The following is a 26678-nucleotide window of genomic DNA, read 5'->3' as shown; positions in this document are numbered from 1 at the left end:
AAATTAGATCCAAAGCAATTTAAGCCCAGAAAAAGCGGAAACAGTAAAACCGTAGCATAAATTTTTAATAACGGATATTTATGAGGTAAAAAAACACTCACGGAATTTCTCAGTAATAATTAAGTTATTTATAATATTTCGATTTCAAAATTACCGGGAATTCAAGAAATCGAATCCAATCGAAATCCCGTTTACGTGGGATCGTTAAATAACAATAAAAGTACGTCATGATATGAAACATCCTGAGGTTTCTCTTATTATTATCCTCATATACAAAATCAATATCTAATATTCAATAAATAAAAATAATTACGCATAATCTTGAGCGTGATGACATCAGAAAGGATGTAGCGATTATTATTGTATATTTAGATGAAAATGAGCGCAGTCTTATTGGTAGATATAAAGGTTGCAAATTTTCTTGCAGTAATAATAAATAAGAAATAATCCAAGAGATGCAGCAAGGTGTACCGGAACTTAAGAATACCATACATATCTTTATTGCAAGGTTGTATTGCGTAATATATTATTATATTTGCTGACGTAACAGCTAGTTGACAAGTTTATGCACACAAGACAGGAAACAGTAATTATATTTATAAATAAATTTTCTTTTTACTTTTTTTTACCCTTGTCGGTGAATTGGGAAATTTATAAATAAGTATAAATATTTTAATAGCAAAAAAAGGAAAAGGTACAAGCTAATTTGTATTTACAAGAGCCGTACGTAGAGATTTAGATTCCGACATAACAACAGCCGAGCTTAACAGAGATTCCGTTTGCTCTTTTCTTGATATCCATGCATAATGGATGCCGAGACGTGCCAGAGGCAGCTAACTTCCGCGTGAATTTGAGACACAGTAAGTAATAATGCAAGGAAAGTTCATACTTACATACACATACTTGCTGTACTTGCTGATAGAGTGTCTTATAAAATAGCTGTGGTTTATTGTGGGTACCGAGTAAAATACTCTACTCCTCACATATACATTTTAAAGAAACGCATGTAATGCTTTCTTATACCAATCGCGTGCGTAATTCTAATTGTGATTACATAATTTATAACACGTCTCACTGAGATGGAAAATCTTTTGCCGTTGTACCTCGTTAACGTCATAAATTATTGTCATTAATTTTATTATTTAATATTTTTATTAAAAACTAACTTTAGATAATTAACTGCTGAATATTTTATAATCTATACTTTCTATATAAGCTAAAAAAAAATATTCAAAATTTATGACGTAGGTTAATTTATTTAATCATTTTTTTTTATTGAAATTTTACTAATAATTTTTTTATTTTTTAATTTTGTAACTACATTGATAAAAAAAATAGATTCTAAAGATAAAATATAATTAAAAAAAAATTAATTTGTTTTAAATAGTGTGTTAAAATAATCAATTAAAAATTTTTAAAAAATATTTTACAAAACAAATTTTTTTAATCTATATTATTAAGAGAGTAAGAAAAATTTTGTATCTAGCATAGTCATATGATAAAATCGGCAACATTCAAAAATGTATCTCTAGATACATAATTAAGAAATTGCCTTGTATCTTGTGAATTATTGACATTTTGAAAAATATAAGCTCATCCCGATGTTACACTCATCGAGACCTTTCATTTGAGTACCCACATCAATTTTTCATATATTTATATATATTATATATATGTAAATATGAAAAATATATAAAAATGCATGTGGGTACTCAAATCAAAGCTCTTGATGAGTGTAACATCAGGATGAGCTTATATCTTTAAAATATATATTATATATATGTATATATGAAAAATATATCAAAAATGTATGTGGGTACTCAAATGAAAGCTCTTGATGAACGTAACATCGGGATGAGCTTATATTTAAAAAAATGTCAATAGTTAAAAAAGAACGGTGCTATTTAACAAAATTCATTATTTAATAAAGCAAAATTTTATTTATAGTTCACAAGTCACGGCAGTCACATAGTGACTGCAAGGTTGCTAGTTATAAATAATTTTATTAAATTCAAGATTTTTTTTCCAACTAAATTTTTCCATCAATATACATTGGTCTGGAATTTAAAAGTAGAGATCACATATAACTGATACTGAATTTAAATATTCCTATTGTGTGTTTGAGATATTTAAATTTATGTCTTCAATATATCAAAGATAACGCATAAATAGTTCTCTAAAAAAAATAAATAAAGAGTTTATCTTAATCTTAGATAGCTTAAGATTATTTTTAAGGTATTTTCGATTTTAACTGTAAAAATAAAATTTCCAATTAAAAAAACTATTAGATAAAATGTTTAAAAAAAATCTTAGACGATAATCTAGACCCGTATCGCTTTTGCAATATGAATAATATCTATACATATTCCCGATACTAAAAAATGAGTATTTCTTCACGGACCGAAATAACATCAATAACAAAGTTAAAAAATGGATGCAATTAACCGGTTAAAAAATGCGAAACGTAATGGATCAGATCATGCCTGATCTTGGAGTGAATCCGCGACTGGGTTGTATGTCGGCAGAGACTCGAGGGAGGCCAGGGGGAAAGGAGAGTAGATAGATAAGTTATGCGCAGAATGGTTGGTATGAAAGATGGTTAATGTTGATGGTATCGTCCTTAAAGTAGATGGCGATTCTCATTTTTCGCGTTAGAATTTCTCAGGCTTATATATTAACATAAACATAAACATAAACCGGACTAGTTGTGGTGAAGGGTATTATATATAGAATGCATAAAGCAAAAAGTACGTATACAAGGTAGGAATTCCCAGCCCTTGGTTCTACCTGTGCCTATCCTACCGGTCTTTAAACCGGCGATACCACTGAACAAAGTTAATGTATATAAGAATAAATATAAAAGTGTAGAGCCAGCTGCAAGCTAGCAGCTATTGCCTATAACGACACTGAAAACTGCTACGCTGGTCAAGAAACTACCTGACCAGTATCACGTCAAGGCACCGTAGATGTAGAAGAGTACTAGTGTTTATTTTATATACGCTCGTGATAAAAAATTTACTTGGTTTGAGAGAATAAATCTCAACTTAGATCTTTTTGATTAAATTCATCTTTAATCAAGTTTAATTTACGGGAACTGAGTACAATTTTTTAAGTGATTGAAAAATTGTATTGATTTTTATTGAGAGAAAAAATCTTGAAGAAAATTATTTTGAAGAATTTTATTTTAATTAAAGAAGAAAAATTATTGAACTAAAAAATTTTTTTTAGATTAAGTAAATCTATATTATTAAGAGAATAAGAAAAATTTTTTAATGAAATTTCAAAATTTCGGTTGCATTCGAAAATGCTCTATCTCTAGATACATAATTAAGAAATTACCTTGTATCTTGAGAACTATTGACATTTTTAAAGATGTAAGCTCATCCCGATGTTACACTCATCAAGACCTTTCATTTGAGTATCCACATCAATTTTTCATATATTTTATATATTTATATATTTAATAAATACCATATATGTATATATATAAAATATATAAAAAATGCCATGTGGGTACTTGAATTAAAGGTTTTAATGAGTCTAACATCGAAATGAGTTTGTATCTTAAAAAATGTCAATAATTAAGAAATTACCTTGTATCTTGAGAAGTACTGACATTTTTAAAGATATAAGCTCATCCCGATGTTACACTTATCGAAACCTTTCATTTGAGTACCCACATCAATTTTTCATATATTTATATATATTATATATATGTATATATGAAAAATATATCAAAAATGCATGTGGGTACTCAATTGAAAGCTCTTGATGAGTGTAACATCGTAATGAGCTTATATCTTTAAAAATGTCAATAGTTAAAAAAGTACAATGCAATTTAACAAATATCTTGTGAAATATTGACATTTTTAAAGATATAAGCTCATCCCGATGTTACACTTATCAAGACCTTTCATTTGAGTACCCACATCAATTTTTCATATATTTATATATATTATGCATATGTATATATGAAAAATATATCAAAAATGCATGTGGGTACTCAAATGAAAGCTCTTGATGAGTGTAACATTGAGATGAGTTTATATCTTTAAAAACGTCAATAGTTAAGAAAGTACAGTGCAATTTAACAAAAGCCATAATTTAATGAAGCAAAATTTTATTTTCATCTATATCTAATAATTTATAAGATTAAAATTTAATAAACAAACAGTACATTAAGCTGAAAAATAATGATGACACTCTGGACACCAGTGGATCAAGGCATCCCCTTCCTCGGTTGTCTCTCTCGGCAAATAATACCGTCTGTGTAGACTGTGAGTGTGCTTCCAGGCATCCACGCACCGACACTCCAGGGAAGGTTTCCAAGGAGGTCGCGAGCAAGGCCACCTCGGGCGTTGCCCCCTTTTGATGCTTGATCCTGTAGTTCTCTCATCGCGTGCACATTCTTTGCTAGAATATATCAACTCCTTTCCTTTTGTTTTATTTTAGCTTCAGTTGCTTTAATTTTATTTATAATAATTGCAGTTGCAATAAACAACAGTCTTATGATTTTCATTGATATATTCATTTTTACCCGCAATTAGCGATTAAGGAATTTACGGACTTGCTTTTATTGAGAGCGATGACGGGATAGATTTATTTATTTTTTTACCGTTCGCTAATAAAATTAACTGCTCGTAAATTATAATTAATTTTTTTTTAACAAGTATATTTAGTTTTTGGATGATTAAAATTAGGAATTTTTGGATTAATTTCTTAGAAATTTAATTTTATTGAGAAAAAAAATAATTTATTAAAAACTTCTACTGTTTAATTAAAAACTCGGACTTTTTTAAAACAATTATTAACTCAAAAAAGAGTTAAGTTTATTGGTTTTAAATAAAAAAGTGACTAGAACATGTTCCAACCGGTTTTTGGTCACTGGCATTGATAACCAAGACAGGAAGTGCGATTTTAATCAATTAAATAGCTTGGGACAGGTCAGAAAATAATTATTTACGATTTAAATATTTAAAATAAAATAATGGAGTAAAAATAAAAATATTTAAAAAAAAATATAAAAAATATCTCGGTGCTTATGGCTCATGTCCGTGACTCCGAGATAATTTGTACCGAGATTTTTTATCCCATAAGTAGTTGAGCTGAGCGCTCAAGTTTTCTCGTGGCATAACTTTTTGCTCCACTCATGCTTAGCTCGCATAAAACCGTATCGTCACAAACTATTCCATAATAGGAACTAAATTCTTCAGACAATTCATGTTTTATTCTCAGTCTCAGTGTCACTGTAATTGTCGATTAAAAACTAAAATGACGGATAAAAAATTTATAATCATTAAGAGAAGAATGTTTTGTATTGTACTCTCGACTTTTAATTTATATTAAATGATAATTTTAAATCGTGCGAAGAAAATAAACTCGACCTTGTCAATACTATTACTAGTTAAGACTAAACACACATTACATTCACCTCATTTAATTCACTCCTTTGATAATTGCCATTAGAAAGTTCATTTCACTTTCGTGTGATATTCCATCGTATATTAATTAATAGGTTTTAAGTTAAATTAATAAATAAATAAAAGTAAGTCTGTATTTACAGTTATTATCTTACTTTTATTTATTTTATTTCATTAAATGAACGGCGAAGGTAGATCAATGATTGATAATTCGATTTCATATCACACAGAAAAAAAGATTTCTTGACTGGAGAATAAAATTCTTGGCTCAAGTAAATTTGTCGGGTGTCCGAAGGAAGACCGAAGTTGTCTTGGCCGAAGTAAAAATTTTTCTTGAAATTCTATTCTTAGTGGAAGTCATTTTTCTTAATTCAAATTATCATAAATACTTGATACAATAAATTTTTATATTGGATCAAGATTTTTAGATACTTTAGGGAAGCAGCGCCACCTACTTCAGCTGAGAAAAAAATTTTCTCAATTTGAGAAAATTTTTCTCTTGAATATTTGATACCCATTTTAGATTATTTTAGCACGCAATTATACATATTGAATGATAGAAAATGGTTCAATATTATTTGATCTTTCCATTTGACATGTTCGTCAATAAAAATATTAATGAAAATTTATTATCGAGATATTTAATTTTTTGGAGCAAGAGAAAAATTTTCTCAAAACAAGAAAATTTTCTTGATTTAAATAAATTGCCTTGGATCAAGATACGTATTTCTTGAAGCAAGAAAATTAATTTTGTTGGGATAAGTGAAATTTCTTGTGTGAAAAAAAAATTTTTTTTTTGCACAAGAAAATAATTAGCAAGAAAAATATTTTCTTGGTTCAAGTGAACCATTCTTTCTGTGCACATTCATTTATAATAATAATAACCATACATTTTTTTAAGTTGTTACATAAAGCCAGTGGATATTTATTTATTTTTGAAATTATGGGTCAAGGGTTAAAGATACGAAAAAATTGATAAGGACTTTTTGTAGAAAATTTAATCCTCCCTTAAAGACTTTTATGATTTTTTTTGTATCTTCAATATTTGAGCTACAAGCAACAGTACGGAAAAAAGAAAACTCGAAAAATTATAGTGTAAAATTTCAAGTCGGTCTCGTCGTAATCAAAACTAGAAAAATTACAGTTTTCAAAATTCAATTTTTTAATTTAATATTCAGAGCTTTCAATGTAAGTATTACATTCTACAATGTAATTTTTATAAAATCTGTAATAATTAGATTTGAAACTGTAATTTTTCCAGTTTTCATCACGAAGCGCCACGTTGCATTGTATACTGTAATTTTTCGAGTTTTCTTTTTTCCGTGAGTTTAAACTTTTAAAACCTTCGGATAAATTCTGACTTTGTTTTTGGAGTTTAAATTTAAATTTTGGAGAAAGGAAGAGATAGGGGAAAATTTATGAAGACTTTTTTTGTAGAAAACAAAATTCTCTATAAAAAAGTCTATGATTTTTTCGTAAATGTTAAGAATTCAGGATAACTAGTATAAATAATTATTATTATTAAACAGAGTTACAAAGATACGTCCGTACGACAGAATATATTGTTACATACCAGTTATCCTGAATCTTTAACAGGTTATGGGTCCAGAAGCTGGTGTAATTAGTAAAGAATATAAATTAAGTTTTATTTGAAGTTCGTAAAGTTTTCTTTTTGTGAGTGAAATTTTTTTTGAAGATTAAGGTTAATTTTAATTTTTTTAAGATGAAGGTTAATTCAAAGGCGTTTAGCATTAGTAAGTTAAATAATAACAATTACCAAGTCTGTTATAATAAATCATTAGGTATAGATGCATATTTAACGGCTCCTTGCAACTACTCATTCACCTGAACCAGTATCTTCAATACTTTGCCCATAATTTTAAAGGAAAAGTAAAACATTGAAAATTTGAATAAATTTACTAATTTTTAAAATAATCAATAATAAATATTTATGAGAATCAATGCAGGAAACTAAAAAGTAACAAATAAAATGTCTTGTGTTATATTGTCAGAGTCGGTTTGTACATAAGTGAGAATTATCTGGCAAAGGATCTAGGCTTTTACCTACTTACCTGATTTTCGAGAGCTGTGATTTTCCTTTCCGTGCAGCATCGTGATGATAGTAAAGTGTGCGACCTTGCTGAGCAGAGCTATTAATGATTTCTCATCTCTCATCGTGTCATAAAACACAGCCCCATGTGTGTATTTTATACTTTTTTCAACCGGTTAATTGTTGCTTGCCGTAATTGATTGGAAATTCTTAATAAATAAATCCCGCGGATAAATATGTATGAGAGTACATAACAGGGAATAAATATAAATAACAATAGAAAATTAGTATGTTCAAGATAGAATTTTACTTATTACTATGCGAGTTACGTTCCTCTGGCAAGACGTGGTATGTCGGAATAACAGAAATTCAGCTATCGCGTTTTATTGTCATGTGTGAAAGAAACGTGCAAAGAAGATTTAAACAAAACAAATCAAGGTGTTTTTAAATAATATTTAATTTCTTGTAAATAAATTTTATTTTTATTTTATCGACTTCCTGTTGAGATTTGCAAGGTCAATTTTTAATTTATTTTTAACTCTTGAGAGGAAAAAAAATTTATTTTTCTTAATATTAAAATTCTGAAAATTGCAACGTAAAAAATTAATTAAAAATAAAATTACGGAGATTTTGTAATAATTTAAAATAAAAGTATGTAAATATTTATTTATACTTTATTACAAACAGTTGAATATAAAATTGCCAAGTCAACCATGTTTTTTTTTTTCAAATCTTATCATTATTTTTAAACAATTTAATGAATACCTTTAGCCGATTTGTAAATCATAAAGAATTATAATTTTGCAAGATAAAAATAAACATACTTTCGATAAAAACTCTGACGAATAAATAAAAATTTCCCGAATAAAAAAGCTTGATGATGGAATAAATTTTTTAGCAGAACAGCGAAGCATATAAATACTCACCTTTAACACGGAACTTTTTTGTACGCCGGTTAACATAAACGCGATAACGAAAAATTGACTCGTGTCTTTTATCCTTGTACCTTGCGCTCGGTCAGAGTGTGCTGTTGGTGAGTCTCGAAGATAAAAAAAGAGCTAACGTGTCTCAATTATTTTCTTTATCATCGTGCATGCACTTAACAAAATAAAACTTAAAAAAAAGAGGCGGCTTAAGTAAATATTCTTTAAAAAATGGATTTATAAATGAATCCATGACACAATAATGTAAATTACCGTCAGATTATGATCACGCTCAGTAAATATTTTTTACTATTCATAACAATTGCACATGTTTATATCTTGCCTTTCGATTAGATTGCCGAGTACCTACTACACACTAGTATACGGGTTTGAGCACGATCATGATCATTTACATTGGTATTATATTGGTCTAAGCGATTTATTCTTAATGAAAACAGTTTTAACCGATCGCTACGCTATTCAGTGTATAAATTACTGGTGTAATGTTTTGTAGTGTCGTACACTGCTAAAACAATAAGTACGTATGTAGCTCGCCTGTTACTTTTGTTATTTTTAAAATAACTACTACTTTTTTTTCTGAGCTCGGAAAACTAGCGGTTGAGTAACTTTTATGATTATTCATGCGCTAAAAAAACGTGTAAATTGTTTTTAACAATTTTATGGTTTTTAATCAAGAATTAATAATAATAAATTTAAAAATTATTACAATGAAAATTTAAGTCTTTATTTTTTTGATTTTTGGTCAAGGGTTAATGGAAAAAATTGATGACTTTTTTTGTAGAAAATTTAATCCTTTACAAGAAAGGAATTATGATTTTTTTTTATCTTCAATATTTTAGCCAGAAGTAGCAGTTTAAAATTTTAAAACCTACGGATGAAGTCTATGACTTTGTTTTTGGAGTTTAAATTCAAATTTTGGAGAAAAAAAGAGAGATAGGGAAAAATTCATGACCTTTTTTGTAGAGAATTTAATCTTTTACAAGAAAGGACTCTTATTTTTTTGTATCTTAAATATTTTAGCCATAAGCAGCAGTTTAAACTTTTGAAACTTATAGATGAATTCTATAATTCTATATTTGGAGTTTAAATTCAAATTTTGAAGAAAGGAACAAAGATAGGGAAAAATTGATGACCTTTTTTGTAGAGAATTTAATCCTTTATAAAAAAACACTTATAATTTCTTTGTGTCTTCAATATTTTAGCCATAAGCAGCAGTTTACACTTTTGAAACCTATGTATGAATTCTATGACTTTGTTTTTGGAGTTTAAATTCAAATTTTGGAAAAAGGAAAGATAGGGAAAAATTGAAAAGGACCTTTTTTATAGAAAATAAAATTTTCTAAAAAAAATCTGATGATTTTTTCGTATCTTCAATATTTAACTCATACACTGATAGAAGGATTTATTTGTACCAAAAAAATAATTGTTAATAGTTAACAAATCATTTATTAGAGACCACTTTTTAGTATCAAACAAATATTTCTTAGTATTTAAAATTTGTTTGTATTTAATAAATCAGATATTCATTTATTAAATATTAAGAAATATTTATTAAGGACTAAAAAGTGGTCTCTTATAAATGATTTGTTAAATATTAATATTTTTAACTATAAACAAATCCTATCAGTGTAATTTTGAAATGAAAGTTAAACATTAAAATTTTTATTAGTTATTAATATATTGAAGAAGACAACCCGTGAATGAGACAAAAAGTGAAGATGTAAGTGATAATTTCGAAAGCAATTACGACAATAGTCAAAATTTTTTGTAACCATTGACCACATTCTACATGTGTCAGTAATAACTTTCCCATTTGGTATATATGACAATGATAATAACAACAATAACAAGACAAACATGCGAGTAATTTGAAATAAATGTGTATTGTATGAGAGAGTGTCTCACGAGTGTCATGGCATAAGTAACGTCCTCCTCGGCCGGTCTCAGAGAGTACCAACACCGGTGTTTATAGGGAGAAAGGTATATAGTAATGTTGTCTACAAGTAACAAGGAAAAACCTCCTAAGTGGGTTAATCATAGAGAACTCTTTAAAGTAGGCTCCCGGACCAAATGTACTTACACCATCTTTAGAAACTTAACAACGAATATTAAATTCCTGTGAATGTAATTCTTAAGGATAATAAATAATAATTAAATTATTATTTTTATTTATTGCAGTGCATATTCATATTTTATTTTATTTTTTTTCAATTTTTTATCTCGAGTTCCTATCTCGATTTTCTTTTCGTACGTGCCGGCAGGATCATCGGCACATATCAGCCGGACAGACTGATTGTTCGCGATTGGAAAACCTTGGAGAAATCAGAGATCTGATTGGCGAATGCTCGCTGCTAAATATTTACAGAGACACTATTTAGTAGTATGTACTTGTGTTGTTATGTGCTGGGATATCAATGCCAACTTTCACGAGTTTATTTTCTTTCGGGCAACAAATAACTGTTTTATTATACGACTTTAGCACGTTTTTTAAATATCAATCTTAATTCTCAGATAGTTTATGTATCAGGCGACTCGTTAATCGAGATTAAATATCCCATTACTAGTTTTATTTATTACTGTAATCAAGGTTCCGAGCAACTATTCTTAATCCGCTCTATACTATGCTCGAATCTTCAATTATTTTTTAAATTGTAAATCATTGTATTATCTAACTGGTTTTTTAAGTTATTTATTTAAGAGGAAACTTTATTTACTAGACAGCCAGATCATAAAATTAGCCAATAAAAAATCCGAAAATTTGTAATTGAAATTATTTGTAATAGAAGAAAAAAAATCCATTATTTATTTACGCTGGATTGGCTTTGATAATTATTTTAGTGGTATCGTTTATAGAAACAGGTTCGAAAGGAATTGTTTGTCTGTTCTCTCGGTGTAGAATCGACATTACAAATTTTAATCAATAAAATATATCGTGTCTAATTGCGTTTATAAATAATTGCTGTTTCAATAATTAAATCTATGTTGTTTATGATCGCATTTTTCTCAAAGATTTCGTAAATAAGAAGCTGAAAAAAATTTTAAGTAGGCTGCATTCGAAAATGCTCTATCTCTAGATACATAACTAAGAAATGATCTTGTATCTTGTGAAATATTGATATTTTTAAAGATATAAGCTCATCCCGATGTTACACTCATCGAGACCTTTCATTCGAGTACCCACATCAATTTTTCATATATTTTATATATTTATATATTTCACAAATATCATTTATATAAAATATATAAAAAATGCCATGTGTGTACTTAAATGAAAGGTCTCGATGAGTGTAACATCGAAATGAGTTTATATCTTAAAAAATGTCAATAATTAAGAAATTACATTGTATCTTGTCAACTAATGAAATTTTTAAAGACATAAGCTCATCCCGACATTACACTCATCGAGAGCTTTCATTTAAGTACCCACATCAATTTTTTATATATTTATATATATTATATATATGTATATATGAAAAATATATCAAAAATGCATGTGGGGACTCAAATGAAAGCTCTTGATGAGTGTAACATCGGAATGAGCTTATATCTTCAAAAACGTCAGTAGTTAAGAAATTACAGTGCAATTTAACAAATATCTTGTGAAATATTGACATTTTAAAAGATATAAGCTCATCCTGATGTTACACTCATCAAAACCTTCCATTTAAGTACCCACAACAATTTTTCATCTATTTATATATATATGTATATATGAAAAATATGAAATATATATTAAAAATTGATGTGGGTACTCAAATAAAAGCTCTTGATGAGGGTAACATCGGAATGAGCTTATATCTTTAAGAACGTTAATATTTAAGAAAGTACAGTGAAATTTAACAAAAGTCATTATTTAATAAAACAAAATTTTATTTATTTACAGTTCACAAGTCACGGCAGTCACATAGTGACTGCAAGGTTGCTAGTTTATTATTATTATAATTTTTATTGAAAAAAAAAAATAATATCAATAAATGGAATAATAAATGACGAAATAAATGAATTAAAAAAAAATAAAAAAATATAATGGATGATCTCATAAAATAATTCGCCGGTTAACATAATTAGGAGTAATTTTAAAGGGCAATTAGAGGTTGATAAAAAGTAACACGGGTTGGTCGGATTATTTTACCTTGGATATCAAGATTGCGATATAATATAATACATACCCCAACCCATGACTAATTGGTAATAGTAAACAGATAATCGGCCACGTGTTATTGCTCCTCGTTTATCTTCCTCTGGTGTGTGTTTTCCCGGTGGTGTGGTGTGTAGTGTGTTGTGAGGATAAAATAAAAGATACGAGGTAATAAGCTGCTCAGAGACAACCAATGGCCTTCCTAAATTCCACGACAGCGCATCCCGTTACTCCACCTGGTCCTCCTCTGTGATCATCGCGATCACCGGCCACATATAACGTATGAGCCACCACGCCATATATATACTAATGCATACAAGATGGGATGCATCATGCACGTGCTCATATCACTCGTCCGCAATAAATAACTAAATTTTTCACTAATAAATAATTATTATTATTAAAAATAATAAATCCCTCAATTATAAATAAGTAGAAAACGCTAATAAATTATTCATTTGATCTCAATTAAAATTTATAAAACTATTTTATAGCCTGGCGTAAAAAATTTAATGCATAAATTTTTATTTTACAATCCGCTTTGGATTTTTATCAAGTTTATTAATTTTATTCATTTTATTCAGTGACGTAAGGATTAATAACTATGATAATTAGTAATTACACACTAAATACATTTGTATTTTCCTCTTCCGCAGTTGACTTAGACTGTCTTTTCTCTAAAATACGCTACTCATCATTATTATTACTTCATTACTTTACAGGATATTTGAAATTATTTTTCAGACTTGATACAAAATATATTTATGATATATTATTTTTATATTAATAAAATTTATTAATAATTTTTAAATAAAAAAAAAATTTATTATAAATTGTTTAAAATTCAACACAAATTTAATATAAAATTTTAGTAAAATTTAACAAAAATCTTTGATTAAATTTAAGTAAAAATTTTTTAAAATAAAATAAAATTTTTTATTAAAATTTATCATATTGCAAAAAAATATCGCATAAAAATAAATATATTAAATATTTAAAAATTTATGAGAAAGTTTGAACTTTGTTCAAGTTAGATAATAAAAATAATTTTTCAAAGATATACTTACAGCCTTAATGGCCATAATTAAACCAATTTGATTGACTAGCACCTGCAAAAAACTAAAAAAAAGAATCATAAATACTTTCTACAAAAAATATAAATGATTACTTACAAAACTTGATATCTTCTTCAACCACTCTGCAACAAAACCAACAAAACTAGCTCTAGCAAGTTCAAATAATTAATCCAAGACGTATCTCGCGGCTAAAAATGAGCGTTTAACATTAGCTATTAATATTTAAGTGTTTATTAATCAGAAAAAGTTATCTCGGATCTATTAAAAACGTCTTACATCGCTGCAACGTCGCAATAGCTTTCATGGTCACATACGTCCAGCGATATCAATTATTCATTATATTTATCCACGTGACATCGAGTTACCTGTCTATGTACGTCGGTTCTAACTTAACAGAACAGAAGTTCGCATGTCATCTATCATATCGATACCCGGTGGACAGTTCAAGTTTAAGCTTATATGTTTATGATTATAATAGAATGCAAAAACCATTTTTTACATCACTCAGCTCTTGACATCACACTAATTAAATGACGTAACGGTTAATCTGGCGACAATCTTCCTACGTATTTGTTGCTTATGATTATTGCTTATGAGATAGAAAATATTATTATTATTGTATTACATTCATATATTGTAAATTGTAGATTATATGTGGAGGCGCGTGTTCAGTTCCAAGGACCTCATTTGACTCATACACGCTCAAATTACAATGAATCTTCTCAGCTGGTTTTAAGATGCGGTCATAGAACCTGTTTACGTAACGGGAGCTTTTGTTTCGCGTATGCACGCACCCACTACACTCATATATCACTTTATACTTTGTACGTGTATATTTGAGCATTGAGAGCTCTTATTCAGGGGTCTCGAAAATTCGCACGATTCACTACCGCCTTTCACATAATCATTTCGGTACAATTTTAGTCGTACATTTATAGCTAGTGTGAAGTGAAGCGGCTATTGATTGAAAGAATATTCCACGGTATTATATATCCAGTTAATCTGGAAAAATAGGAGGCTATTTATTATTATTCCCTCGAAAATTTCCTTTATTCATTTTAATTGTTGGATTATTAACTGCGCGGTTATAAGTAGCCATAAATAATAATTATTAATTTAAAAGTTAATAGTTATATAAGTATTCTTTGTTTTTTAAATTATGGGTCAAGGGTTAGAGATACGTCAAAATTAATGACCTTTTTTGTAGAAAATTTAATCTTCTACAAGGAAGAACTCTTAAGATTTTTTTGTGTCAAATTTATGTTAAGAATTTGTAAGAATTATTTTGAGAAGGGAGTGTTATATGTATAGTCAATAATAATTGAAAATTTAACAGTATCTTCAATATTTTTAGCCACTAGCAGCAGTTTATACTTTTGAAACCTAGGGATGAATTTTATGACTTTGTTTTTGGAGTTTAAATTAAAATTTTGGAGAAAGGAAGAGAACGGAGAAAATTGATAAGGGCTTTTTTTTTGTAGAGAATTTAATCCTTTACAAGAAAGGACTTATGCTTTTTTGTATCTTCAATATTTTAGCCACAAGCGGCAGTTTAAACTTTTGAAACCTAAGGATGAATTCTATAAAGTTGTTTTTGGAGTTTAAATTAAAATTTTGGAGAAAAAAAAGAGATAAAGACATTTTTTGTAGAAAATAAAATTTTGTATAAAGAAAGTCTGATTTTTTCGTATCAATATTTGACCAATAATTTTGAAGGAAAAGTAAAATATTTTAAATTTAAATAAATGAATTATTTATTCAATAATAAATATCATTAAAATATAATTATAACTTATAAAACTATAAAGTTTTTATATAAACTAGAATGCCTGTATTTTTTCAGCTCTGACACAATTATTCAAATACTGAATAGTTACGCAATGTAATGTAAATTGAATTAATTAGCGCTGGCTAATTAAATTCTTTTTTTAACGTTGCGTACCAACCAGAGAATTGATTTGACAGTGATATTTAAGATATTTAAATAAAAGACTAGTAATCGAACAATTTTTTTCGGTAATTTTTCATAATATCATAAAAACAAAAATATTTAACCGCTAAAATTTTAAATTATGCGTAAAATTAAAAACTTCCAAATATTAACAATTATAATTATAAATTAAATATTAAACCAAGCACATATTTGCAATAAAGTGAAATTTAAAATATTAAATATTTAGCTGAGAGATAAAAATTCCTCAAGTCTGTTCAGGTAAAAAGTTCATTCTAAAAAAGTTAATATTAAAATAATTACCAAATTTTCTCCAGCAGATTCTTTTCTCATTACTTGCCATTGTATAATTACAATCACCTGTAAGTGTATCAAGTTAAAGCGTCTTGTTTCAATGAAAGGTAGTAAACAGCGCGTACATACAGTAAGAGTATCATAATACTCATAAGACCGATCAAAATTCACGTGGGAACTGCGTATGAGCGTATGACTAGGATATATAATACTATATAGAATAGCAAAGGTAAAAATTTCATCTCATTACACCAGACTGGGTTGTCCAATCCTCAATCCTGAGTACAGAGAGAAGAGGAAGAGAGTCACGCCTCGACAATTCCTCCGAGTTCTTCTTGGACTTAACTCGGACTCGCTTGGTTAAGTCGCCTTTCGATTTAATTCTCTCCATCCTATAATATATATATATATATAAATACAGTACACATCCCGACAAGACCGTCTATGTCGATTCTATCTATCACATCGACATCCTAGATTATTTGCAGTAGTTTCTTTTTGTCGGGTCTGTACACTAATACTCATTATTATAAATTTTTTCTGCTATCCAGATGAAACTTGGCTGTAAACTTCTTTTAATCCGACTTCTTTTAAGCCTGGAAGTAAAAAACAATTACTGATCATTTCTTATTTATTAACGCGGTAAAAAGCTATCCCATAATAATATATGACTTTCTCTGTGCTGATCCCGATATAATTTAATAATAATAATAATTGTAATTATTAGTTTAATATCGTATACTTACGTTTATGTGCGATGAAATATTTGTGGTTGAATTCGAGTCATGACCTTCAGCTCATCATCGTCTAGATGGATTTCCGTTCTTATTATACTTATACTTATGCTCATGGTGTGTATAAGTAGCCTCAGATATATATCTCTACGTAATACACTTACTGTACTAAGAGTATGGGTGTACATAGAAATTACTTGCGAGTTTCTTCACACGCGATTCATCCTCTTAGCGATTATACTCACACGTAACGTTTTAATTTTTATTTATGTACGCACTTTAAATAAATAAAATTTATTTCCCGGCTGAGCATCAGTTTGTACTATTTTCGTTTGTTTACTTAAAAAAAAAACAAGAAAATTGTCGGAGATTGCGCCAAAATTCAAAAAATCCCCGGGAACTTATCCTGCGCATGCGTGTGGATTGTTCCACGCGGAACTAAAATAGCGCCTAGCGCTTATCGCTATTTTCGCAATTATATTTATTTTTATTCCATTTGTTTATCTAAAAAAAATAAAAAAATTGCCGGAGATTGCGCCAATATTAAAAAAAATCCCCCAGGAACTTATCCTGCGCATGCGCGTGGATTGTTCCGCGCGGAACTAGAATCGCGCCTAGCGCTTATCGCTATTTTTACACCGAAATCTTTTTTTATGGTCGCTTTTGAAGAAGTTTTCATCGAAATTATTAAAGTTGCGATAAAATTGATCATTTAAAAAATTTTTTAAAGTTTAATCTTTTTACTCACTGCGAATTAAAGTGATTAATCAGCAATTGTCAAAGCAGATGCGCGGGTTAGATATCCGAAGAATGTTTTATTGGTCATGACTCAAATTTAATGAATAAAAGAGGTCATGGATTATTATTATAAGTGACAAAGTACAGGTGTACGGACGCATTCCAAACTCTCTCGTAATCGTTGGTCGATATCGTTTCCGGCGACAGTGCTTTTTAATTTACTGTTCACGATATTGACACCGTTCATCTACAAAAGGTTCTTGACCTTCGGATTTGTATTTTCAATGCTAATCCAAATTTGTTATTGTTAGGATTAATACAATGCCGCGATAAGCTGCATAATAATTAAGTTATTAATTACTAATTTACAATACGTGATTTTAACAAGTGTCTTGCATAACGCCGAGGGTAATTAATTAATTAATTAACGATAATTGTTACTAGAATAGTAGAATATTTAATTATAATTGCATTGGGATGTGCAATTAGATGTTTCCATGCTATTATTTTCCTGATAAAGATGTTTTATTGTTAAATAATTACTTTTTTACTATTTACATAATGTTATGTTTATGCAATGTAAGTCTCATTGCTTATATTGATGACAACAAAGAAGCGCTTGAAGGTGAAGAATAATAAAAACTGTACTTAATAATTTTTAAAATTATCGAGCAAGATTTAACGAAACTTTTTAAGCGACATCACCGGAAAACTTTTTACGGAATCTCTCTACGTCGGTAGATAATTATTTAATAACAAGGACGAGCAGGAAGTTTAATTTATAAAAAAAAATTGGATAATAAAGCGGTTAGTGAATAATATTTTTTGTTTTATGATTACAGTAGTAAAGAGGAGAAAAGTACCGGGATGGTTCTGACCGTCACCGAAGATACTCCGGCAGATATGCTCGCCGGGAGTATGGAGCTCATAGTCCAGCTGCCCAGAGATCATAATACTCATGCTGAACGTGTCACCGTTGAAAGGAGGTATTTAAAAAAAATTTTTTAAATTACGAAATTTATTTTTCAGCTGATAATTATTTTTATGAAAGAAATATTGATAGTTTCTGAGAATAATTTTTTAGAATGTTCATTTACGGACCAATCGATGAAAAGGTCTGACTGGGAATTAAAATAAATTTTTTACCCATGAAAAATTATCTTATTAGGTAACTGTCCTAGTACAGAAGCTCATTTGCATAATTATTTTTATTAAGAGTCGATTAGATAGATGTAATTTTATTTTTAAGATATTCTGTATTGGGAAACTTTTTTTTTTTAAGACAGACAGTTTAAATTCGAGAAAACTAAAAGTAATCGACTATTTCTCAGATGAATATTCAATAAAATTTCTCATTTAATTTGACATTAGATAGAACTGATAAAACTCCCATTAATTTCACGCAGAAGGCTGCCGAGATTTACGAATTATGAATAAGAAAACGTTGGCTTAATGATTTTTTTATATTTATGATCACACTAATAGTTTCGGTACTTTTTAAATAAATTTGAAAAATAATAGTGCTATCGCAGGATCAATTAAAAATAATTTAATGAACAAATGTGACCGAACAAATTTATAGAACCAAAAAACTATTAAAAACTCCTCCAAAAAATTGACTACTAAAAAATATATAAAACCAAAAGGAACTAATTCTTATCAAAACCTTTCCGATGATACCAAATTAAACTATAAAAATTTCTTTAAAAATAACAATATGTTCGTCACAAAATTTTCCTTTCTCTCTCAATTATTTAAATAATAAATAACTATAGCTAAAAAATATCAAACCCAATTTACGATAAAGATGTACCCGTTACTAAATTTTTCTTAGTCTATAAATTATATAAATTAATTTTTGATATATAACCACATTGACGTGTACAAAACAAAATAAATAAATAAACAAATTTTGTTTATCGCTAAATTCGAATCTATTTATAACTTCTTGAAAAACAATTATCATAATAAATAAACTATTTTAGAAAAACATATGAAACATTGAAAAGGCACAACTTCAGGTCAAGACTTTTCCAAAGATACCAAATTTAACCATAAAAACCTATTTTATCATATAAATATACTGGTCATAAAATTTTACATATTCTCTTAATAATGTAGATTTATTTGCACACAGAAAAAAAAATTTATTTAAATCAAGTAAATAATTTTGAAGAACATTAGCTTCTTAATTTAAGTAGAAAAATTCTTGGACTAAGAAATTTTCCTTGTCTTGATTCAAGTTAATTTTTTTTTCTGTGCAAGAAAATAGAAAAAATCACTGAAGAATCATCACTTAAATTTTCAAGTTGAATAAAAAATTCCTCTTGACAATTGACGCATCAATATCCTTAAAAAAGAAAGTCAAACCTGTTGACAATTGGTAATTCATATTTAAACATTCTTGACATGCTCTCGAAAGAAATCGAAAATACTTAAAACTCAGAGTATGTACATAGCATTATCACAACTACGGTAGCATTAATGTGTACATAGCGTGTCAACATCTACATTGATCTCCGCTCAGTAATCCATCCTTCGAAACACACACATGTGCTTATAATATCCCTGCAATAAACCAAAGCAAAAGCAAATGAAAGACACGCACATATTCGAGTGAATTCGTTTTTACGCAATCGAAAGTATTACATTACATTACTCGTGTGCATTTATTTATCCCTTTCTCCTTTCCTCCCTTAAGTTGTGTTAACATTGCATCGGCTTGACCGTTTCCATTTATGTATCACTTGACTACCTTCAATGCACATCCATCCAGATTAATACATGCAACGCACACGTACACACATCATAATATACTTTCAATCCAGCCGTTCATTCATTACTTGATTTGCTAACAAGAATTAACATTATATTGGCTAATATTTTACTTCATTTATTTGTCAAAGTCTAATGTCAACATTTAGTGCGGCAATAATTCACCGTAATTTATATTTATATATATATAATCGATATTACAGAATAGAATTCTCTATTATATTATATTATATTATATTATGGTTTTATTAAATTTCATTCAATTCAGCAGCCCTCAGTGTATCGAGAAATTAAATTTCTAATTTAATTTTTTTTCGATAATTATTTACAAGTAGGGTCTACTATTTTTATTTTCATTTTTTTGAACGAAAATTTTGATATATTTTTTCTGAAAAATACATAAAAAAATGAACAATTTAAAAAAAAAAGTTGATTATCACAATTTTAACAAATTTGCAAAAAAATTTATAAATATTTTAGAAAATTGTGACATTCAACTTTTTTTTTTTTAATTGTTCGTTTTTTTATGTATTTTTAAAAAAAAAATATATCAAAAACATCAAAAAAAGATAAAATAGAAATTTTATCCAAAAACATGAGAGCCAAAATTTTTTCCAACTTTTGAAGGCAAAAAAGCTATCGAAATCTTTATTTTTTTCTTTCACGATATTTTCTATTATAAATCCGCCGTAAAAACAAGCAGAATAAAAAAAATAAAAAATTGTTAATTTTTTACCTAGATATGGTCAAAAATAGGTTTGACCCCACTTGTTAATAATTACTTTTTTTGCCCTCCGGGCGGAAAGTGGCAACTTTCGTCCCGCTGCGCTAAACAAAGTTGCCGCTTTCCGCCTTCGTCGAGCAAAAAAATAGTATACACTCCACGGGAAGTAAATAAGAAAGCCTCAGATCACATGTTTGTCAACCTCGGCTTCGCCTCGGCCACATTACATGTGATCCGAGACATTTCTTACTTTACTTCCCTAGGTGTGTAATATACTATTTATTCTTTTTTCTTTTTTCTCTTTTATGTAATACCGTGTAGCCAAAAAATTTTTACCTTCTTGTTTTTATTTTTATTTCTAAAAATGGTATTAATGTATTAAAAAAAGAAAAATAATTTTGATTATTTAATGCAATAATTTTTTATTTTTAGCTAAAATCAATTGTATTCTAAAATTTTTATTTATAACCGAATCAAGAGCCAGTGTTTCAAGGTTTATTGTGACTTATAAATAACACTAATAAAATAAATAATATTACGGTTTTATTGAAGTAACTGTTAAATAAAAGTATTAATTTTAGATAAAAGTCTTTGGCAAATTTATATCGCTGATGCATACGTAGGAAACCATCAATATCGTTAACGTGCTCGAACCGTAACCGATTGCTGAATTGATCGTTAAAGTTTAGTCAAGCGAGGCAATTGTGTTTCCTCGACATTTTTACATTTTTCCGTTATTATTGTAGCTATTATTATTATCGAGTTTATTATTCATTAGCTAATTATAATTATAATTTATAATTTTATTATTTCCATTTTAAATTATGGAGTTTTTTATTTTTAACTCTGTACTGAGAAAATAGTCATTAGAGTTCATTGGTATTTTTCAGCACTGCGATGATGGATCTCCTGGTGCAAATAGCAACAGCACACAAATTGGCGGCTTCGAGTTATACTTTGCAAGCGATTGGCGAACAAGGTCGGATTTTGCCTCATCAACCGAACACTCCCATTGGTGCTCTGGATGCTCTTGAGGTATTTTTATTGCTACCGATCATCGGCATAAACTTTTTTTTTTCTAGTAGTTTTTATTTTATTCAACCCAGTAATCTTATTATTTAGTAAAATACTTTTCCCTTCAACCAATTTATTACTTGGATTTTTATAAAAAAAAAATTTTATTTGTTAAAAATTAAAAGTGCAATTTTTTAAAAATATTTTTTAGTTCTAATTTAATAATTAAAAACAAATTAAAGATTATTAAATAAGTATCTCCTTGTCGGTCATCTTGAAAAAGGCATTCAATAAGAATAAAATATTTATTTATTTATTTATCAACTTACGCCTATCTGCAATATAAATCAATAGAAAATATGTAAAATTTAATAACATTAATTAAAAAAATTAAATAAAAAGTCTGTATAATTTATACGTAAGTGAGCAAATATTCTAAAAAATTTATTTGAAATTTTTTTTTATCATTTAAAATCTAAAAGGAATGTTAAAGAATTTTAAAATTTTAACAATCTCATTTTCAATCGAGCAAACTGCAACAGACAATAGACGGACGTTGGGCTCGTTATATAACACACCCGTTTTAACAACATCTATTTTTGGTCACCTACTTTTAAATATTAATTAATTCATAAATTTGTTAACTTTTTCTATTTTATTACGCAACATAACTTAGTCATAAAAACACACACTTTTTAAAAACAGTTGACATTTTAAATAAAAAATAAATCATCGAAAAGAAAGTTGACTAAAAATTAAGGACAAATTATTTTCTTAGTTTTATTTAAACTCAAAATTTTAATTTTGATTATTTTTTTTTGTATCAACCAAAAAATAATTAAAAAATTGGATAAATATTTACAAGTGGGGTCAACAATTTTAATTTTCATTTTTTTGAACGAAATTTCTATTCTACAAATTATTCTATTTTATAAATTTTTTTGGAAATTTTTAAAAATTTTAAATTTTTTTTATCGTAAAAAAATAATAAAATAGTTTGTTTTATTTTAATTGCAGGTAAAATTATTACCAAAACAGGGGACATTCATTCCGAGAAAAACGAAGCAGGCGAGTCAACCATTTGAAACAACTTTTAGATTACAAGTATGTACCAATCACTCCTATCCTGCATTAATGAAATAACACATAGAGTTTGATCGAGCGTTACATCAGAGCCTCGGACAAGTGTATAAATAACCCATACGCTCACGTTCGATTGACGAGTCCTGCAATTTCATTTCGGAAAAAAGAAAAATTATCATTAGATTTTACTATTTTATCTTTATTTATTACTCATAGATTATTTTTACTTTCTAATTTAATATTTAACAACTTACGATTGTAAACCTGTCAGATGATCAGTTATTAACGATTGTTTGATTTTTTCAGGTCCATCTGCCACGCAATCAGCTGTACGTGTCGCGGGTGAGTCCCAAGACGAACCTCGGCGACATTTTATCAGAAGTTTGCCGTGAAAAGAACCTGGACAAGAATAAATACGAGCTAAGGCATCCAGGTGAGTTTAAAAAACCTTAAACTTATGTTATAAAAAATAACATAACAATAACAAGAACCAAAGTATGAAAAAATAAAAAGTTTCAAGGCTAAGCCGAGATGACGTCGAGACCGGTTGGGATAAATTTTGGAAAGTGACAGCACTGGTTTTACCCTCTCAGCGAACGGTCAATTAAATATTGCAAAAGTTGTCTCTCTGAGCATCACATTCCTGTATTTATATATTTATATGCATATATGTATATATATATATATTTAATATAAAAAGTATTTAAACCTGTTAAGTCAAACAGCTACGCGTTATATTATACACTGTTACGTTTTGCATATTTATACACACGGACATCAGTCTCTTATTTTTATGCTCTCACTTAAAGAATCCCTCAGGGAAAAAAAGGACGAGAGAAAAGGATTATCGCTGCAAATCCAATTTAAAAAAATTATTTATTAAATTAATATTGAAATTATTCCTTTATCTTTCATCAGGGATTTTATTTTAGGTTTAATTGATAGCCATGTAATCTATTTCTTTAAAATATGAGTAAAAAAAAGTCCGATTGAATTTATTTATTATTTTTTCTGTTAATTAAAATGTTTATTAAAATCAATAACGTGTAATTAGAGGTAAATATATATATGTGTGGATTTAGTTTTTAATTGCGCGAAATCCGGCAAGGCTGGACGTCATCACGGTGTAATACACTATGCAACATAACAATATTACGCCACTCTCCCCCTCTTAACTTCTTCGTCATTATATTCCAGTGTGCGCTAATTAAAGGTTTCTTCTTTACTTTATTCTCCCGCTATGCTTCTTAATGGCAGGATCTCACATGGAACGACTTTAGTCAGCGGAAATTCCGCGACTAGACATTATAAATTTATAAATTAGATAAACCACAAAATAATTTTTATATCTAGAATTATTTTTTATTAAATCATTTTTGATAATAATATTATTAAATTATTAGAAAGATATTTTTTTATTTTATTTTCTCAAGCATTGATAAAGAAAAAGTTGTACAAATATCATAATTTATTTTATATAAATAATTATTTTCCCCGATATAAATATCTATTGAGTGTGAGAACAAACGAGTTTTAAACTTCCGTTCTCATTGATTGACGTTACTAACTTTCAACCTGTTTATATATTTGTATATAAGTCGTCAAGATGTATCATAACATAAATATATTTATATAAATAGTTATTTACTGGATCTTAGAAAATAACATGGTTAGATCAATTTTTTATTAGCTTACTTACTCGTTACTTTTAACAGGTGATAATTAAAAATATTACACGTTTTAACTTTTACAGCACTAACATACCTATCAAATTTTATTGTTATTTTATCTGACAAGTACATAAATATCTTCACTTTGATATTTACCTTATTTATTCATAATAAACCCCGTTAATAATTATACAATATGTAAATACTGACATTTAGTATCGAATATTAGCGAGCTTCTTAATGTTAATATTTTAATTAATACCAATTCTATAAAATTATTTTAGATAATATTACTTGATATTTTTTTATAATTAACAATTCAATTTTTTTTTATTGTTATTTTATTATATTTTATAATTAATATCAAGTATTTTTATTTTATAAAAAAAAAACTCTAATAATAACAACTAAAAACCTTGCAGTCACTATGTGACTTGTGAACAATGAACAAATAAAATTATGCTTTATTAAATAATTAATTTTTTTAAATTGCTCTATACTTTCTTAATTATTGACATTTTTTAAGATATAAACTCATTTCGATGATACACTCATCGAGACCTTTCATTTAAGTACCCATATGGTATTTTTTTTATATTTTATATATATGGTATTTGTGAAATATATAAATATATAAAATATATGAAAAATCGATGTGGGTACTCAAATGAAAGCTCTTTATGAGTGTAAAATCGGGATGAGCTTATATCTTTAAAAATGTCATTCGTTAACAAGATACAATGTCATTTCTCAATTATTGACATTTTTTAAGATATAAACTCATTTCGATGATACACTCATTGAGACCTTTCATTTGAATACCCACATGGTATTTTTTTTATATTTTATATATATATGATATTTGTGAAATATATAAATATATAAAATATATGAAAAATTGATGTGGGTACTCAAATGAAAGCTCTTTATGAGTGTAACATCGGGATGAGCTTATATCTTTAAAAATGTCATTCGTTAACAAGATACAATGTCATTTCTCAATTATTGACATTTTTTAAGATATAAACTCATTTCGATGATACACTCATTGAGACCTTTCATTTGAATACCCACATGGCATTTTTTATATATTTTATATATATGATATTTGTGAAATATATAAATATATAAAATATATGAAAAATTGATGTGGGTACTCGAATGAAAGGTCTTGATGAGTGTAACATCGGGATGAGCTTATATCTTTAAAAATGTCAATAGTTCACAAGATACAAGGTCATTTCTTAATTATGTATCTATAAATAAAGCATTTTCAAATGCAGCCTAAATAATCATAATAAATTGACTATTGGTCAGAATGATAAATTCTAAAAATTAGATTATTATTATTAATAAAAATAAATTTTTTATTTAAAAAAAAATTATATTTATCGTCAATAATAATAATAAATTAATTAAAAATGATGTACGTACTATCATCCAATAAAATTAATCTTTTGATCTCTGATGTCACTTAAGTTATTTTATCACATAAGATAATCAATAAATAATATTTCAAAATAATTTATTTGGCATAACGAGTTAGATCGGATAAAAAAGATCATAAGAGCCGCTAATATAAATAGCAGGTTGAGATATTAGATAATAAACATAATCTTTTATTCTAGTCTACTAAATCGTGCGGTTAAATTATAAAATCTAAATTATTATTTTAAAATTCTCCGGTAATAATAATTCTAATGCTAACATCAGAGCTTACTCGGGAAGAATAATTTATCATATCTTCACGTCCGAGCAAAGCAAAGAGGGAATAGAATAGAGTATATAAAATAAGAAGAAGAAAAGTTGCTGCTGGACAGAGTACGTCGCTGATTGTAGATGGAAATAACCGGTATGCGGTTAATCTAGAGATGCTAGCAGATAGACGGTACGCTAGGTTGATGTTATTGCGAACCCGGTGATTTTCTCTTGATCATTCTGCGTTTCATTCCTCCAGCCAACAACAACTTCTCGCTCCCGCATATCTCGATGGCTTCTGCTAAATGGATTTTAAATTTATCAGCAAACTTACCTGAAAAATTCCCCAAGTAATCTTCAATAATTAAA

At 27.8% G+C, this 26678-nt stretch overlaps 1 protein-coding gene across 4 annotated transcripts in view; it reads left to right on the top strand.

Moving 5' to 3' along the window:
- Window positions 1-26678, top strand: part of LOC123262278 (probable serine/threonine-protein kinase DDB_G0282963) — a 53914-nt gene that overhangs the window by 13125 nt on the left and 14111 nt on the right. For all 4 annotated transcript variants that reach the window (XM_044724463.1, XM_044724459.1, XM_044724460.1 and 1 more), the window contains exons 2-5: window positions 18188-18331; window positions 21735-21879; window positions 22876-22962; window positions 23248-23374. In XM_044724463.1, coding sequence (XP_044580398.1) covers window positions 18188-18331; window positions 21735-21879; window positions 22876-22962; window positions 23248-23374 — 503 coding nt within the window. The remainder of the gene's footprint in view (window positions 1-18187; window positions 18332-21734; window positions 21880-22875; window positions 22963-23247; window positions 23375-26678) is intronic.

This window comes from Cotesia glomerata, linkage group LG3 (genome assembly GCF_020080835.1).
Source record: "Cotesia glomerata isolate CgM1 linkage group LG3, MPM_Cglom_v2.3, whole genome shotgun sequence".
In the NCBI taxonomy this organism is placed as follows: Eukaryota; Metazoa; Arthropoda; class Insecta; order Hymenoptera; family Braconidae; genus Cotesia; species Cotesia glomerata.
Note: the sequence above shows the minus strand (reverse complement) of the source record. Positions and strands in the feature narration are given on the sequence as shown.